General features: G+C 41.9%; 1 protein-coding gene across 3 annotated transcripts in view; it reads right to left on the bottom strand.

Annotated features, from left to right (window-relative positions):
- Nucleotides 1-17,296, bottom strand: part of PTPRA (protein tyrosine phosphatase receptor type A) — a 145,474-nt gene that overhangs the window by 17,964 nt on the left and 110,214 nt on the right. For 2 of the 3 annotated variants that reach the window (XM_032351239.1, XM_032351240.1), the window contains 8 exons: nucleotides 12,576-12,666; nucleotides 11,582-11,658; nucleotides 8,188-8,224; nucleotides 4,095-4,192; nucleotides 2,850-2,969; nucleotides 1,969-2,135; nucleotides 1,351-1,486; nucleotides 504-653 (listed from right to left, as the gene is read on the bottom strand). In XM_032351239.1, the coding sequence (XP_032207130.1) occupies nucleotides 504-653; nucleotides 1,351-1,486; nucleotides 1,969-2,135; nucleotides 2,850-2,969; nucleotides 4,095-4,192; nucleotides 8,188-8,224; nucleotides 11,582-11,658; nucleotides 12,576-12,666 (876 nt within the window). Of the gene's footprint in view, nucleotides 1-503; nucleotides 654-1,350; nucleotides 1,487-1,968; nucleotides 2,136-2,849; nucleotides 2,970-4,094; nucleotides 4,193-8,187; nucleotides 8,225-11,581; nucleotides 11,659-12,575; nucleotides 12,667-16,824; nucleotides 16,919-17,296 lie in introns of all 3 variants that reach the window. The other variant, XM_032351241.1, reaches the window with a different exon arrangement.

Here is a 17,296-nt window from a genome sequence, read left to right as displayed (position 1 = left end):
ATCTGGCCTGCTGCCTATAAAAAAACACAGTCATGGAAACACAGCCAGGCTCACCTGTTTATGTAGCAACTCCGGCTGCCCTGGTGCTACAGCAACAGTGTTGAGCAGTTGCAAAAGAGACAGACTATACTGCCTGTAAAGCCTAAAATTTCTACTGTCTGGTCCTTACACAAAAGGTCTACTGCTGCTGTACACTATAATACATACAATAATATGCCTGTTGGCAGGGGGAAGTGGGCTGGGGGACTTAAACAAAATACCACTGCCAGATTGTTCTGTTTTTTCTTCTTTCCTCCTAACAAAACCCAAGTGATTCTAACATGCAGGACGGGTTGAAAATTACTAAGCTATGAATAAAAGACAAGAAACCCACTGCTTTAACCACATACATATCTTACAAGGGATTCCCCATTTGTTGCTAAATCTCTAAAAGCCAGGCATTCCATATTCCCCAGAGCACATAGATCCTTCAGTCTGAAAGAGGGAGTTCAGCTCCAACTCACCTTAAATTCCTCCTCTAATCCATTGTTGCTGGTCCCTGGAATTTTGTTGTAAATTTTCTGCAGATGTGTTTCTAGAGAGGTCACCTCTAGTTCTGTATCTCCATAGAGATAATGCTCCAGAAGGGCTTGGTATATGAAAACATACTGCATCTGAAATGCCATGATGCCCAAGTTGCCAGTTATACACAACATGTCTCTGTGGTGCCAGATGACCGCCTCCCACCCCCAAATCACTCAAGTCCACTTCTCCTTTGACCCTAGCAGGTATAAAATTATTCACTCGTTTTCTGGTTCAGTGAGGCAGGACTTCAAATGCATGAAACCCTGGGTTGAGGGGTGTGTGCTTAACTTGGGAGGGAGGGTCCTACTCTGGCAGCCTCCTAGAGTGCAAGACTGGAGGGAAGGACAAACCCAACTCCTGCTCATTCTGACAGCACAGATTGAACAGTGTGAAGGGCTGTCAGAGCCTGGTGACATACGAAACCTGGGCCAGCCTCCCTCCCAGCGCTGTGCCCTTTGAACCCCATGTACCAACCACCGAGCTGATCCTACTGCTGCTCCTGGAGATGGCTAAGCTGAGTCACAATTCTGTGGGCACTGGTTCTCTCAGCTGCCTGCATGTGTGCTTGTAGGACCTGTTCCTCATCCACAGAGTCTAGTGCATATGACACATGCCTTTCTGACTCCCCCGTGCTCCATGTCTCCTTTAAGACATAGTTTATAAGGGTCCTTCATCACATTGCATGACGATCATTTACAATAACCCAGGAGGCTGAGTAATCCATGATGCTAGTAGGTGTTTTGGTCCTGGAATGCCCTCTGCCCACCTTACCCACAAATCACTCACGTCTGTTTGCACCATCTGGCAGCGCTGGGCCCGGATCCGGCTCACAAAGCCATAGACGTCCACTTTCCGCTCTGTATGCATCATGTCCAGCATGGCATCAATGACAACAAAGGTACCTGTACGCCCTACACCCGCACTGCAGCCAGAGAGCAGGGATGTTACTAGGATGGCCAGCATGCCTTGTGGAAGCATACAGGGAGGGGGTAGCAGAGGCCAGGACTCTTTCTTCAGGCCAGTACATTCTAATTCTGAATGGGGAATAGCTGGAAGACTGATGGAGCCAACAACCCCACTATACCTTTGGTTATCAGGACCAGGGAATCCTGACACTTAGAAAGGTGTGAAAGCACCAAGCACACAAAACACACTCAATCTAGCTTTCTGGCTTCATAGCAGTGGTCTCCCCACCCCTAGTCTTGGAGGACTGCCCTTCCCTCTTTCCTCATATGGTCTATCCCAGCACCAAAACTTGAGTCTGGCTGCTGCCCCAGGACCCTAACAGCTTATCTGCTCTGTGTCAGCCTCCTCTCACCAGCCAGGGCCCCCGTGTTTTCCTTTGCTCTGACCATGGGCACAGAATACGGTATAAGCGGGAAGCCAAGGGTCAGCCACACTGACCTGCAGTGGACCACGATGGCCCCTGCATACTGAGGGTTACAGGCTTTCACCTTCTTGAGAAACTTGAGCATGCCGATAGGGGTGAAAGGCACCCCAAAGTCTGGCCAGCTGGTAAAGTGGAACTGAGTGATGAGGCGCTGTGGCTTCCTGTTGGTCACGTCGCCCACCTGTGGAGTGAGGAGATCCTGTGTGTGGGCCCTGATAACCTGGGGCAGGGCAGTGCCAGGGGTAGGGAAGCTTAAAAGCCAGGGCCAGCTGTGGTTGTCAGTGACAATGGGAAAGTGAGAGTCTATCCAAAGAATAGTTAACTACGGAGAAAGGATCTCTTCCCAGGAACCCCATGGGGTAAGGAAGGGCTCTCACAATTATTCTCAGCTGACAGATGTGAAACGTGAAACTCAGAGAAGTGACCCTGTCAAGGTCTCAGAACTAATTAACAGCAATGTCAGAACTAAAATGCAGGTCTCCTGACTCTTCGTAAGCCCTCTTTTCACAGCACTACTGTGCCCCTTAGCTAAAGGCAAACTTTGCTCAAGCTTCCAGGGTCACTCAAGGAGGACCAAGAGTAGGGGCCACCACATCCCTGATGTCAAGATCCTTCGGAGTAAGAGAAGGTGAGTAGCCAGAAGATTATACCACATCTGAGAGACACTTGGTTCATAACTACAATGATGAGACACTATCTCAATAACACGTTTTTCTACCGGTCATGAAAATGCTCCTCCCTTGGCTTTGACAGAATTCCCTAAGAGCCCAGATGTCTGGTTTCAGAGCCCAAACAGACCTCACACTCAGTGATTCCTGACCTGAGTAAGAGAGGGGTAACCCAGTCTGTTCGACATTCCTAGTAGTTAGCAGAGAAAGGAGGCAGGAGACAGTACCTGCTGAATGCAGAACTTCCGCACTGTGTAGTCCACCAGGACAGTCACATCCTCCACTGACACACGAATATTCCCGTAGGTCCAGCAGCCTTGGTCTGGCCAGTACTGGGCACACTTACACTGGAAAGGAACAGACATGCATCCCCTGTTGACCTCAGACCTCCCGCCCCCAGCAGACATGTAGGACCTGAAGGAAAGGACCACAAAAGCCCAGGCAGAAGTCCCCAGAGAAGGCCTCTTCTCTCACCTTGGTCCCCGCAGACTTATTTTACTGTTCTTTTTTCAAGTTTCTCAGCTTCCATCCTGTTCGGCAGTATCTCTTGACTTTTACATAGCCCCAGCCCTATACTTCTCCTTCTTTCCCACTCCTGTTCCCTTAGTTCAGGTCAAAATGAGCATTACTTTACTACAAAATATGCCCTTCCACAATACCCAGGTTATGATCTAGGGACAGGCCTGTCTGTTCCCCTGGAACTAGCAACCTGCTGAGGGGCTTACCAAGGTGGGATGATGCCTTCTCTGGGCCCCGAACAGCTCCTGAGAGTAAGAGGTCAGGTAGGAGGAAATGAACCTATAGCACAGCCCTAGTGCTATCCCTTCTAAGCACTGCAGAGCTGCTGATCAACATATCCAACACCCCACGGTGGGCATCAAGGGAACTTAAGGGCCATTTGGAAAAAAGACTGTCATGAATGGGGGTTCCTCTCTGGAGCTTGATCCAGAGCTCAAGACTGGTTCTGGCCGTGACACAGTGATAGGGCTGGCCAGGCACAAACTTGGTGGCCAGAGCACGAAAGAAAAGAGAAGGACCAGTCAGAAAGCTGCTTGCACAAAGATCAGGCCAGGGCCTCAGATTCCCCCTTGCACCCCACAGGGTCTCAGTTTATACAGCTCCCTCTGCTGACTCCGAGGAGGTACAGGAAACCACGAGAATGAGGGATTGGAGAGGCCCAGGGAAAAAAGCTCCTCTGTAGCTTTTCCTTGGCAAATGGCCCAAGTCTTTCTTCTAGGTTGTTTTGAAACCACAGTGAGTTGCCTGACTATCAGGCACGGGGAAGGTGCCCTCGGCGCACCCCTGAGGTTCATCTGAGACCTCCAGGCCCAAAGAAAGTCTAGGAAGCGCACTGGTCTAGGTTCTGTCTGGATGACTGGCACAGAAGCCACAAAGGAAGCACAAAAGAGGGACACCCCAGGCTCAAACAGGAGTTCCTCTGCTGGTCATGCCTATCTAATTTCTTCACTCACCTCCTTTCTCTCCTTCAGGTTGGTCACCATGACAATGGTGGCTGTGTTTTGTTCCCAGATCATCCTCCAAAAATCATTCACTGTTTCTTCTTTTGGTCCTAAAGTAGTCAATAGCAAAGATGAGGAGAGTACACACCAAGGGGAAGAAATCTGCTGGGAAATTGGGAACATTCATTCCTGACTTTTGGAAGCCTATGTCCACATGCTCTCAGCTAAATATCCAATCCATCTATTCATCCACCTACTAAGTGAACATTTCCCATCCACCCTGTATGTGTCAGGCACTTTACCAGGAAATGAAGGGGGCTGGGAGGCTGTCAAAATGTAAAGAGAACACAAATAATGTCTCTCAAGGATATTATAGATGAGGATTAGAAATCATAACTGCTCACTAAATACCTATGTTTTTGGTCAGCCAATGAGCTAAGTGCTTTATATCTCATTTACTCCTTCCTATCATGCTGTAAGGTAGGTGTTGTTAGCCACAGAAATGCTAGGTGGCTTGCTCAGGCTAGAATTTAAAATTTACTGCCATACAGTCTTTTCCAAAATGCTGCTGGGAGATTTCTAAACAAAATGAGAGTGCAAACAAAGAGAAAGAAATGGGATCTAACAGGATAGAGGCTAATGGAATTCCCTGGGTGTTGGTGAAGGAAAGGCTCAAGATGACAGAGGATAGAGGGCAACCAATCCAGAATGGAACTGAAGAAATAAGGTTCTAGAAGAATTGTAAGATTAAAAAAATTTTAAAAATTAAGCCTCATGTTTCTGAAGGTACTGAGAGGAAATAAATATTTCTAGTGGAGAGTCTGGGGGGAAAAACTCAGTGCTAGGTATATAAAAAACTAAGTAAACAGGATAAAGAAGGTAAGTATTCATTTGGAAAAAAGGAAAACCAAAAACTGTATAAAACATCATGTAATACTTCAGTTGTATATAATATTAGTATAATAATAATAATAACAGTATAAAAAATATTATCTTAGCTCTAAATTATGATTTAACTCTACTGGGAAAATGGGGGAAAGGGACATGTGTATGCATGTATGACTGAGTATAAGACAGTCTGTAAGATGATTAAATAAATTATCATCTGTCATAAGAAGTCATCAAGAGATAAAAATGGTTGCATTGGGTAAAAAAGTGAAGAGGAAATGGGGGAGAACTTTGTTTTTATATGCTTTGTAATACCCTTCTGACTTTCTTAAACTTTGTATTCCCTTTGGTAAGAATAAAAAAAAAATAGTAATAAGAAAAACAAATAATGACAGGGTGGACATATGCCAACAAGATGAACAGAGGTAGAGTTGTTCTACTATCTAGCAAGGTCAGGAAAAATCTCTTGGAGATGGTGACATTTAAGCCATATGCTGGGGTAGATGAGGCGGAAAGGAATTTAGAAAGGGGATATAGGGAGAAGAAATGCTCCAGGCAGAGGTGCTGGGGACAGCAGCAAGAAAAAACACGAGATGTCCAGGGACTGTAAGGAGTTCAATGAGGTTATAGTATAGGGCACATGGAGTGGGAGAAGATGGAGGGGGAAAAACAGGTAACAGAATCTAAAGGGGTAGAGGCCAGGCTAAGGAAGACTTGTTGTATAAATAATAGAAATTTGTTGTAGGATATCCACAAGTCCTAACAAGAACTTTGCATCAGTAAAGGCCATCCTGGTGGAAGAAATGCAAGGAGCAAGGTTGGGACCTAGGGGTCAATTAGTAGGTTACTACAACAGAGCTGGAAAAAAAGATGGGGATAAGGCAGTTTCAGAGAAGATGGATTTTGGAGAAAGAAGTAAGAGAACCACTCATATTCAGAGCAAAGAACAGGCAGGAAATCTGGACGATCCCAAATCTGGTTTGGTTGATTAGATGAACAGCCTTCCATTCATGGTGATAGCTAGAGAATACAGGAAAAAAGCAGTTGTGGGGGCTGAAGAAGACTGATTTTGTTTTGTTTTGTTTTTAAGTAATCTCTACACCCAACATGGGGCTCAAACCTACAACCCCAAGACCAACAGTCTCATGTTCTACTGACTGATCCAGCCAATGCCCTAAGGCATATTTTAGTTTTTGATGTTGAAGAGTCTGTGGAGGTATCCAGGTGGTGAGTTAGAAAAGTTGTTTGAAGAGGTGCCTGGCTCACTCAGTCAGTTAAGCATTTGCCTTTGGCTCAGGTCATGATCTCAGGTCCTGGGTTGAGTCCCATATCGGGCACCCTGTTCAGTGGGGAATCTGCTTCTCTCTCCCCTTCTGCCCCAATCCCCTTCTTGTGCTCCTCTCAAATAAATAAAATTTAAAAAAAGAATAAAAGGAAGGAAGGAAGGAAAGATAGCTCAGAAATTCAAGAGAGTCAGCAGCCAGACAAACAGAGGTGGGTATTAGATGAGGTCTCTCAAAGAGAATACAGAGGAGAAGAAGAAAAGAAGTGGTCAAAAAGAGAATGTTGGAGATCTTTAGCATTATTCAAGTTCAGAAAGCAAACGCCTGGGATGAAGACTAAGGACGAGCAGATGGAGAAGCAGAACTAAGAAATGGTGCCATGAAAGACAAGAGTGGAGTTTCAAGGAAATAGTCATCCACAGATTTGGGGAGAAACTGTATTTTAGAGGCAGAAGGAAGAATAAAAGCCAGAGAAGAAATATTTAGAAAACTGAGAAAAACCAACACTGAATGTCAGGAAATAACAGAGAATTTCAAGGAGCATGAAGTACTGTGGAGAGGCTCAAGAGGAAGGGGGGTGTGAGAAAAGATCTATCAGAAAATCATAGGTGACTTTACTTCAACAAATATTTTAGCATCAACAAGGTCACATGGCAAATAAAGAGAGGAAGAGATTGCACATTGGCTACTCGTGCTAGAATGATCACTGAGCAGGTGGCAGCTAAGCTGGGCTTCAGAGGGTAGACCTGACTTAAGGTCAGAGGGTAGGAAAAGCAGGGCCTGGTTAGGCAATGGCCAGGCCCCAGTGGAAGACTGTAAGGGCAAGAGGGAGCTAAGGTTTTTCTTAGCCACCTTATTTTACTTCTGTCTCTGTTTTTCTCTACCATGGTTCTCGTCCCAATAGAACTTTCTGCAATGATGAAAATGTTCCATATCTGCACTAATATGGTGGTCTCTAGCCACATGTAGCTATTAAGCCTTAAAATGTGACTAGTGTGATTGAGAAACCAAATTATAAATTTTATCTAATTTTAGTTAATTAAAAATTCTAATTTTAAATAGCCCCAATTGGCTAGTGGTTATTGTATTGAAGAGCACAGTCACTTAACCAGAACTTCAGTTAATTTTGGTGTAAACTGTCCTCTACCAACTAAGGGCCCCAAAAAGACATGGATCATCTCCTGTTTTATTCCTGTACATATCCCTATCAACTAGGCCAGTGCCTGGCACATAACAGATGGCCAATAATTTACATTTGCTGAATGGCTAAATAAATGGGCTCTGCTGGACCATAATAACATCAATTATTTTGCAGTGCAGCAAACAACATGATATTTTTACTAGGATCCCAAAATGGAGGATACTTACTAAAACTTGAGGCTATGGAAATGTGTGCAGAGCACATCTAACCTAATGGCACTAAGTCCCTGCTCTGAGAGTTCCTAAACCACTTTTCTGTAAATAACAGAGGAGCTGAGGCCCAACAACAGGGGGAGGAGATGAGCCAGCCTGGACCCTGTGAGGTGGCCAACCCTCTGGGGAGACTGAATCCAAATTCAAACTCTTGAGAAGCCTGGCTTGCACCTAAGGTTCCCATCAGGCCCTAAGACAGAGGACCTCATTAGAGAGAGAGAGAGAGAGTGTGTGTGTGCGTGCGCACGTGCAGCCTTCTCCAGTCTTTTTTATGCACATACACAAAAGAACTTCTTTAACAGGATCCCTGGATACTGTCATCAAGATGAAGGCCCTTAGTTATAAATGTGCAAGGCAGATTTTATTTCTTTCAGATGATAGTGATTACAGAAAAATTACAGCATTCTGATTAATCTATTTAGCATCTGCACCAAAAAAAAAAAAAAAAAGAAAAGAAAAAAAGAAAACCCACTAATGAACTAATGGTTGAGCCCGAAAGTAGAAAATGATCATTACTTTACCTTGTGCAGCAATGAATTTGTTCTTTTCTTGGTAGCCCTGAGGGTAGGGTGGGGGAGAGGTGAGGGATAAAAAGAAAATGAGAACCAAAAATGGATAGGAATGAACTTTCACCTCCCAGTTAACAAAGCCTCCCTTGTGAAAAGGTCCAGGCAATTAACAAGATTTCCATTCTAGAAATTTCGGAAGGATTAGCTTTGGATACCAGGAATCAAAGATTACAAAGATCACATGGTCTAGGTAGTCTTCTCAAAGTGAATTATTAATGAACACTGGTGTAAGAACATCCAAATACCAACACCTAGGCTAGACACTGTTCCTGATACCTTCTTCGCAGCTGAGAGTCTAGGTGTCAGTGCTAACCCTCCAAGGCAGAAGCATGTGTGGTGGTTCCATGGATGAAGCTGGGCCCACATCAGGAAGGAAAAGGGGTTCTTTTCTTTTCTTTTAAGGAGTTATTTACTTGATAATCCTTTACCCAAGTCCAAAAACCTTTGGGGAAGAGCCTTTGGGTATGTGGAATAGTTCCTGGTGTTAGACAACTGGGTTCCCCGTTACAGGTAGTAGAAGACAAGAAGCAAAGGGGCCTGGTAATGTCACTGAATAGATACGGAGCCTTGGAAAAACTAACTACTGGCAGTATCTTTCTTTTCCAGTTTTTACTGTTTTAGTGATACAACTTTTCAACATTTTTAAATATAGTGTTCACTTGAAAAGTCCTAGGTAAGTGAAAAATCCTCTGACTGAAGAATTATAAATAACCTGTTGAAGACAGCCATAAGATGGGCAATGAGGGAGGAGGCAGCTTCACATATGGGACACCATGTCACACCAAGATGATGGCGTGAAATATAAGTCTGCAAGGCAGTGGCAGAATAAAGGAAGGGGCCTGAGTCTGAGAAGCCATGTCCTATTGTAGTTCAAAAGAGAGAAAGACAGGGCTGCTTGCTAGCACAGAAGGAGAAAGCAGCTTCAGACCCCGAGTGATGGACATATTTAAAGCCAGTAATAAGATTGTTAAAATTTTTCTGGAGAAGGGGAATTTAAGTTTCTACAAGTATTAGAAGACGGAAACTGAGAAAGGCTTAATTTGTTTATAGCTAAACTTGTCATTAAAACTGAGAAGCTCGGGGCGTCTGAGTGGCTCAGTGGGTTAAAGCCTCTGCCTTCAGCTCAGGTCATGATCCCAGGGTCCTAGGATCGAGCCCCGCATCGGGCTCTCTGCTCAGCGGGGAGCCTGCTTCCCCCTCTCTCTCTCTGCCTGCCTCTCTGCCTACTTGTGATCTCTGCCTGTCAAATAAATAAAATCTTTAAAAAAAAAAAAAAAAAAAAAGAAACAAATAACTGATAAGCTCCTGGGAATGTGTTAAGCCAAGTCATATCCCTGCTCCACAAGAAGGCACTAATTTCTCACAGGAGCATGTGGGCCATGAGCAGCTTAACAGCCCTGCTGGCGGCCCCAGCCCCAAAGTGCTTCTGTCCCATCCAACACTGTGCCATATGTCCCTATGAATGCATGCTGACATTGTGATATGGCAGCACTGCTTAACCAATAAGGTATAGCTAGAATGAGGCAAATGCTCTTCCTTGTGTTATGATCAAGGAAAAGATAAAATGTGGCTCCCTGGTTCCTGAGATGTCTTTGGATTTTCAAAATCAAATCATTGGCTAGCTCTAGGTGGTAGCTACATTCGTATCTGTTAAAAATAAAAATATTCCTGAAGACCCTACTCTTACAACATCTAGAGTGAGGCAATTAGTCCCTCTTAAGACTCCAGGTTGGAAACCCACTTGCCAACTGTGCCACTATCTGTTTCATCATCTCCTGTAACTAATACCAGGTTTGCTTTTGAACCTTTGTGGTCTCCAACCCATAGGTCTCATTCTACCCCCCTGCCTGCTGCTACCACTCCACAGTGCTGTGTACCACTTCTCTTCAAGATTCCCATTTGATCTTAGCTCTCTGTGCAAGAAGGGCTTGGTAAGGTGTTGCCAAGGGTAGAAATGGGGATTAACTATAAATGGACAATAAGGTTCTTACTGGTGTGAACAAAACGTTTTTAAAAGTAAGATGTGCGGCACCTGGGTGGTTCAGTCAGTTAAGCATCTAACTTTGGATCAGGTCATGGTCTTAAGAGTTTTGAGATGGAGCCCCTGTGGCAGGCTCTGCGCTCAGCAGGTGGTCTACTCTCCCCTCTCCCTCTGCCCCACCCCCACTTATGCTCCCTCCCTCCCTCTCAAATAAATAAAACCTTAAAAAAAAAAAAAAAAAAGGAAGAGACGCAAGTATCTTTGAGATTATGAAAATATTCTAAAGTGGACCAGCGATGGTTGTATGTATCTGTGAATACACTAAAAACCAAAGAGTTGTAAATTTTAAATGGGTGAAAATTATGGTATGTGAATTACACCTCAGTGAAGTTGTTTTGTAACCTGCCTATGTCACTTAGCATAAATCTTTAAAGTTATAACATGTATCAGAATTTCTGCTCTTTTTTGACACTGAATAATACTCTACTGTATGCATATACAATATTTCACTTCTCCATTCATCCACTGAAGGGCACTTGGGTTGATTCCACCTTTTGGGTATTGTGATTAATGCTACTGTGAACAAGTCAGGCTTGCTCTTGTTAGCTTGTGCTCACTTGTGCTCTCTTTTTCAAACTTTCTTTACTGGCTCCTCACACAGCCTATGGAACATACTCAAGTCTCTTGGACCATTTCTGTAAACATTGCTAAATCACCATTAAAATAATCTCCCAGTTTTAGCTCTTCCCTCAGGCCTTGGTTCAGAGTAGACATAACTAACCAAAGTTACCTAGTGTCAGATATTCTTGTCCTGTTCTTCTCCCTTACTTTTACTCAAGATGGTAAGATCTGCTTTTGTTCTTACTTATCTGAATAAGCTCAAAAAGGATTCACTGACGCTTACAGAAAAGTACACCTTTAGATTTCTATGGGAAATCTTTTGGAATGACAACAGGGTAAACATAAGAATACATATGAAACTATCTGATCTTTAAAAAAATATTTTTGGTCTTGGACACCTGGGTGGCTCAGTGGGTTAAGCATCTGGCTTCAGCACAGGTCATGATCCCGGGGTCCTAAGATTGAGTCCTGCATTGGGCTCCTTGTTCAGCAGGGAGCCTGCTCCTCCCTCTCCCTCTGCCTGCTGCTCCTCTGCTTGTGCTCTCCTTCTCTGTCAAATAAATAAAATCTTAAAAAAAAAAAAACCAAACATTTTTTTTTTTTTGGGTCTCTTAAAAAATTTAGACTCCTCAAGAAAAACTTGAAATGACAAATATTCCTTCTAATGTGAAGCTGGAAAGGAGCCAGCAGATGGTAGCCAATGGTCATTCAAGGTAATAATGAGGAAAACCCTGAGTTCCTTACATTGATGAATGAAGCATTGATGTAATCAGAATCTGGAACTCCTTCAACTGGTGTCAGATGAACTCTAGAGTGATCATCTAGGAAAAAAAAATTTAATGTTTCAGTTAATGATACAACCAGGCCAGCTGAGACATCTGTGCCTATGTGCCTTAAGATATCACTGAAACACTGTTTATAAGAGCAATAATTTGGACACATCTCAGCCATCATTCAGGGACTAGTTAAATAAATTAAGATGTACCCACAACAAGGAACGATAAGGAGTTAATAAAAAGGAAAATGAATATGTTTCTTGACAGATGAACTGCCAATATACACTGTTAAAAGAAAAAAGTCAAAGCAATGTAATCAGAATACTAATTGCTTTTTAAAAATATACATAATATGCATATACTCATATATGAATTAGAAGACATGAGTATCTATAAATGTCTCAGAGAGTGGTCTCTAATATATTATGTACCCAAAAATACACCAGAAATTTTTTTAAAGGATAAATTTTTCTTGAGAAGGAAATTAAAAAAACAAAGCAAAATTCAAACATTTTGCTGTCACATCCCACTGGATTATGCATATCCCATTCTGCAGACCACTGGCTTAGACAAATATATGTTATAAGGTTATAAATCAACTAATTAGCAATGACTAACCCTGGGAAGGCATTATGAAGAGAACTCTGTATTAGGATTTCTTTGCCATAAGCACTACAAAAAACCCTAACAACCATACACATCCTATCTGGTCCCAGTGAAACTGCTCCTCTTGATCTAGAAACTTTAGGCCTGACACAAAAAACCTGGTCAAGCTCCCCCGCTGAACTTTATAAGCACCTGGGTCACTCTGGGGGACCATAAAGGCTCTTCCCGCCCAAAGACTCGACCATACTTATTACCAACCCTCCTATGATCAATCACAAGATTCTTCCCATCCTCAAAAAAATCTGGCTAGAGATGTAGTTTAAGATTATATGCCAGAAAACTCTGCAAACACTCACAAGGCAAGATGTTTACATATCGATTTTTTTCCTTGTTTTCCTCCTTGGAGGCAGCTTCACAGGTGGCTTGGATAGGACAAGCAGGGAGAGCCTAAAAAGTTAAGAGAAATTAAAGGAAGTTACTAACAGGGATAAACACCAAACATGCAAAATGCTGCACCATCCCCCGATCTGACAGCAAGTTTCTACCCTAACTTGGGGGACAAAGATGGGCTCAGGTGAACACCTGCAGCCTAACACAGAATAGTGCACCTCTCCTCTAAACAGCCTGCAAGCTCCTTAAGAGTTTAACGCCAAGAATCCGCAGGGGGGAGAATGCCCTGTTACTGTAAGCGCAGCATGCTCTTTATATGATTACTGTGTGGTTAGGGACCTGTTTTAATGCTGGGTCAAAATGGACCACCCCTGTAAACAGGAATGGGGACATAACTGAAGGGATGGCCATGTTAACCAACATGTAAAGATGAGAAACATCTCAGAGTGAACCACACAGGAGGGGTCTGAATGGTCAGCTGAGTTAGGCCCTCTCTAGGGACCTGAAGGGAATGACAGCCCAGCTTTGAGTATCACGGGACAAGGAAGCAAGGATGGGCAGGTGGGTGGGAAGACATTCACATGGACGCAGCAGTTAGGAAGCAGAGGATTTGAGTGAGTTGACATTGAACCTGCAGTAGTTTTGGAGCAAATGTAAATTAGCTAGTAGTGGGAAGTGTGTGGATAAAAATAAGTGGTCTGACATGAGATAGTCTGGACTGTATGAACTTAAAATCTGTTAAACTTTCTAGGACCCCATTTTCTCATCTTTAAAACTGGGTTAATATCTGCCATATAAGAAGTAATTACCAAAATCTCAAGTCTAGCACAGAACAAGCATTCAATAAATTGGTTTTATAGAAGTGGGAAGCTAAGCTTTACTATTTGAACGACTTTCCTCTTATGTGTTCCATATATTCAAAATTTAAAAAGCAAGGAAGGAAATAGTTCAAAATTCCAACCTAGACAACCTTTCTGACAAGTAATTTGGAAATATGTTTTATGAACCTTAAAACTATCCATGCTTTGACCTAGCAACTCAGCTTTTGAGAATCTAGGCTAAAGAAATAAAAATCTCTTTGTTCACATTATTTACTTTATTGTCATTTGGAAGATTCCAAAACTGAAAACAACCTTAGTATTCAGCAGTAGGGGAACAGTTAAGTAAGTTATGATTCATGTATTACTTTTCATTTGTTTTTTTTCAATAGATATAGATTAGTACCTATTAGGCACCAGGATAAATACAGAGCAAACAATGGTGAATCAATCATATACACAGTTCTTGTTCTCAAGGACAATACAAACTTGTGAATGAAAGACATTAAACAAACAAAACATATGAATTACATACCATGAAAAATACAAGGAAAGAATAGAATGCTATTACAGAAAGTATCAGAAAGCCTAAGATAGAAGTATAAGAAAGCCTAAGCCTAAGCCAAATTTAGATTAAGGGTAGGTCTCTATGAGGAAAAAGGAGTGTGAAAAATAATATTCTAGGCAATGAGACCAGCATCTATGACCCAGAGGCAGAGGAAGGCCTGGCTGTGTGAGTTAACTGAAAGGTCAGTGAGAGTATGTATTACATAGACAATGTGGGTGTGGGGATGGCAAGAGGAAGAGGACGAAAAGGGCCTGGCAAGGTTGGATCACACAAGTCCATGTAGGTCCCTGAACAGTGACTGAATTTTATTTTAAGTACATGAGGAAACCATTAAAGGTTTTTCAACTGCAATCCAGTTTACATGTTAAAGAATCACTCTGGCTGCTATGTGGAAAAGTGACCAGGAGGAAGGCGAGCATAGGAACATGGAAGGAGGATGGTATAAGGAAAAGATGCATCTGACATACATTCCGGAGTTAAAGCTGGAATGAAGGGAAGGTGGGTTGGGGAAAGAGACAGGAATAAAGGATAACTCTCAGGTGCCTACCTTTGATAATCAAAAAAATATATTAAATAAAAGAAAAGCCAGTCTAAAAGCGACTTATTTTTCCAGATAGATGCAAAAGCTTTAAGAAGGGAGCAAATACACTTCCTGGGAACTAGCAAGATCATGGTAGGAGAAATTAAAGTGGAAGACCCTAACAGGAGTCGGATCTCACAGTCTGTCTGCCTTCAGTTACTCAAGAGAGTTTCCTTTCAGAGTTAAGACGCTGCCAGTTCTGCATGTCACTATACTGAGAAAGCAATTCCTTGTACCCTATGCTGCCAATACATAAAGGGGAAAAGAGAGTTTCCTGGGCTGGACTCTAATACATAGAACAGAGACGTTACTTAAGACTGGAACCTCCCAGTTCACCTTTGGTTTGCCTTCTTCCAGACTAGCTAGATTTCCACAGGTTTCTACCCTGGTACAGGGAAGAATGAGATACAAGTTTTTAATGCCCTCATGACTAAGCCAGAGGCTTTCTTCCATGTACACCCTTGTCTAAAATGATGTAGAACAGAAGGAGTGACAGCAAGACTCTTGAAAATAGTCCTCAGGGGTCAGTTTTGACTATGACCATACCTCATAGTCCTATCAGCATTCCTAGCTCCCCACAGTCATTATGAAGAAAAACTAGGGTCTCCAGCCAGGCTGAAACCCCTAAAAGGAAAGTCAGGAAGCAACAAGAGCCACTGTTGTTGGCAAGAGAAAACAAAGGGCCTCCCTAGAGAACCTGGTGTTACATGCAAAGGGTCAGACTGAACAGCCTACGGCAGGGATGAAAACAAGGTGAACCCTACCTACTCTTTTAGTTTCTGCTCTGAAAAACCTAGCTCACAGAGCTAGGCACAAGCAGCTGACCCAGAAGGCTACCAGATTGTTAAAATCCCTAGAAACACTAGGAGGCATCAAAGACCATTTCATTCCTTGCTTACGCCTTTACTAGGGACAAGGCTATATATGAATTATTATTATTTTTTAATATGTCAAGTTATAAAAAAAATTCTTTTTCAATTTTTACATTTTTTTTAAAAAAAGGATATCCATTGTACAACTTAACTTAGAAGTTCTCTTGGGGCCTTTTCTCTTCATATCCTTTTTTTTCCCCTCCCACAACTTAGAATTCCATGTTACCATCACCTTGCTTTAATTCTATTCCATACATTTTGTATTCTCAAACAATATATGTATTTCTTTATCAGTCTATTTTTGGAATCATAATCAAATGGTGACTTTTTTTTCTTGCCCAACATTATATTCTGAAGATTCCCTCAGGCTGTTACAGGTAGCCAAAGTTCATTCACTTCAACTACTCTGAAGCACTCCATTTTGAGACCATACCAACATTTATTTATCCATTCTTCTACTGATGAATATATGGGTTGTTTACAGTTAATAATTCTGCCTTGAATACTAATTTTGTGTGTTTTCTCATGCACATGTACAAGCGTTTCAAGTATTAGAATCTCTAACCTCACCAAGTAAGGCCAGACTGTTCTTAGAGATAGTCTTACCAATTTACACTCCCCCCAGCAATACTAAGTGTTCCAGTTGTTCTGGATCTTCACCAACATTTGCTACTGTCAGACTTTAAATTTATCAAATATAGGCTTAATTTACATTTCTCTGATTTTTAATGAGGTTCACCATCTTTCCAGAGTTTACTGGTCAACAGGGTTCCCTCTTCTGTGAGGTACCTAGTCAAGGGTTTCCCCTTTATTTCAAATGGATTGCTTATTTTCTTATTAATCTGTAATTCTTCATTCTAGATACTCATCCTTTGTCTGTATAAGTGTTACAAATATATTTTACTAAGCTTGTGGCCTGCCCTTTCATTTGCTTTGTCCTATTTATGGACAGAGTTTTGCATTACAAGTTGACTGATCTTCCCCTTTATCAACATTTTAAACCTTAAGAAATCCTTTTTTGCTGTGAGATCATAAGCATTTGTTCCTCCATTACTGTCTCTGCTTCAATGTTTTGTCTTTTAAATTTCAGTATCTATACCAACTGGGACCTATTTTTTGTTTGGTTTGAACCAAGAATTCAATTTCATTTCTTCCCAAAGGGTTACCCAACTGTCCCAGCACTACTCATTGTAAAGACCATCCTTTCCCCCACCAAAACTGCCATGGCATTTCTGCCATAAAATAGGTTTCCACTCACACATGAATCTGCTTTGGGGCTATTTTGTTCCAGTGGTCAATCCATCTATTCCAGTGCCAATACAAAACTGTCTTAATTTTATAATAATTTTTTATATCTGGTAAGGCAGGTCTCCTCACCTTGTTCTTCTTCTTCAGGAATGTCTTGACTATTCTTGAATCTTTTCTCCTCCATATAAATTTTAGAATCAGCTTGTCAAGTTCCACAAAAAACCTGTTGGGATTTTTATTGGAATTGCATTGAATCTATATATCAGTTTGGGGAGAATTGACATCTTTACAATATTGAGCCTTCTAATCAATCCACTGATCTTAACTCTTCACTAGTTTAGAATTTTTCTTTAATGTCTTCAAACATTTTTATAATTTTCTCCAAAGATTTTGCAAATATTTTGTTAAATTTAATCCTAAGTACTCTACATTTTGGATGCTATTGTAAATGGCATCTTTTAAAAATTATTATCATTTTTCTGATTGTGGCTTGTGTACAGAAATGCATTAATTTTTTATCTTGTTTTTGTATCTATCAACCTTGCTAAAGTAACTTACTAATTCTAATAATATATCTGATGAGTATTTGAATTTCTTCAAG

Source organism: Mustela erminea, chromosome 7 (assembly GCF_009829155.1).
Source record: "Mustela erminea isolate mMusErm1 chromosome 7, mMusErm1.Pri, whole genome shotgun sequence".
Classification (NCBI taxonomy): Eukaryota; Metazoa; Chordata; class Mammalia; order Carnivora; family Mustelidae; genus Mustela; species Mustela erminea.
The sequence above is the reverse complement of the archived record's forward strand: the minus strand, read 5'-3'. Positions and strand labels throughout refer to the sequence as shown.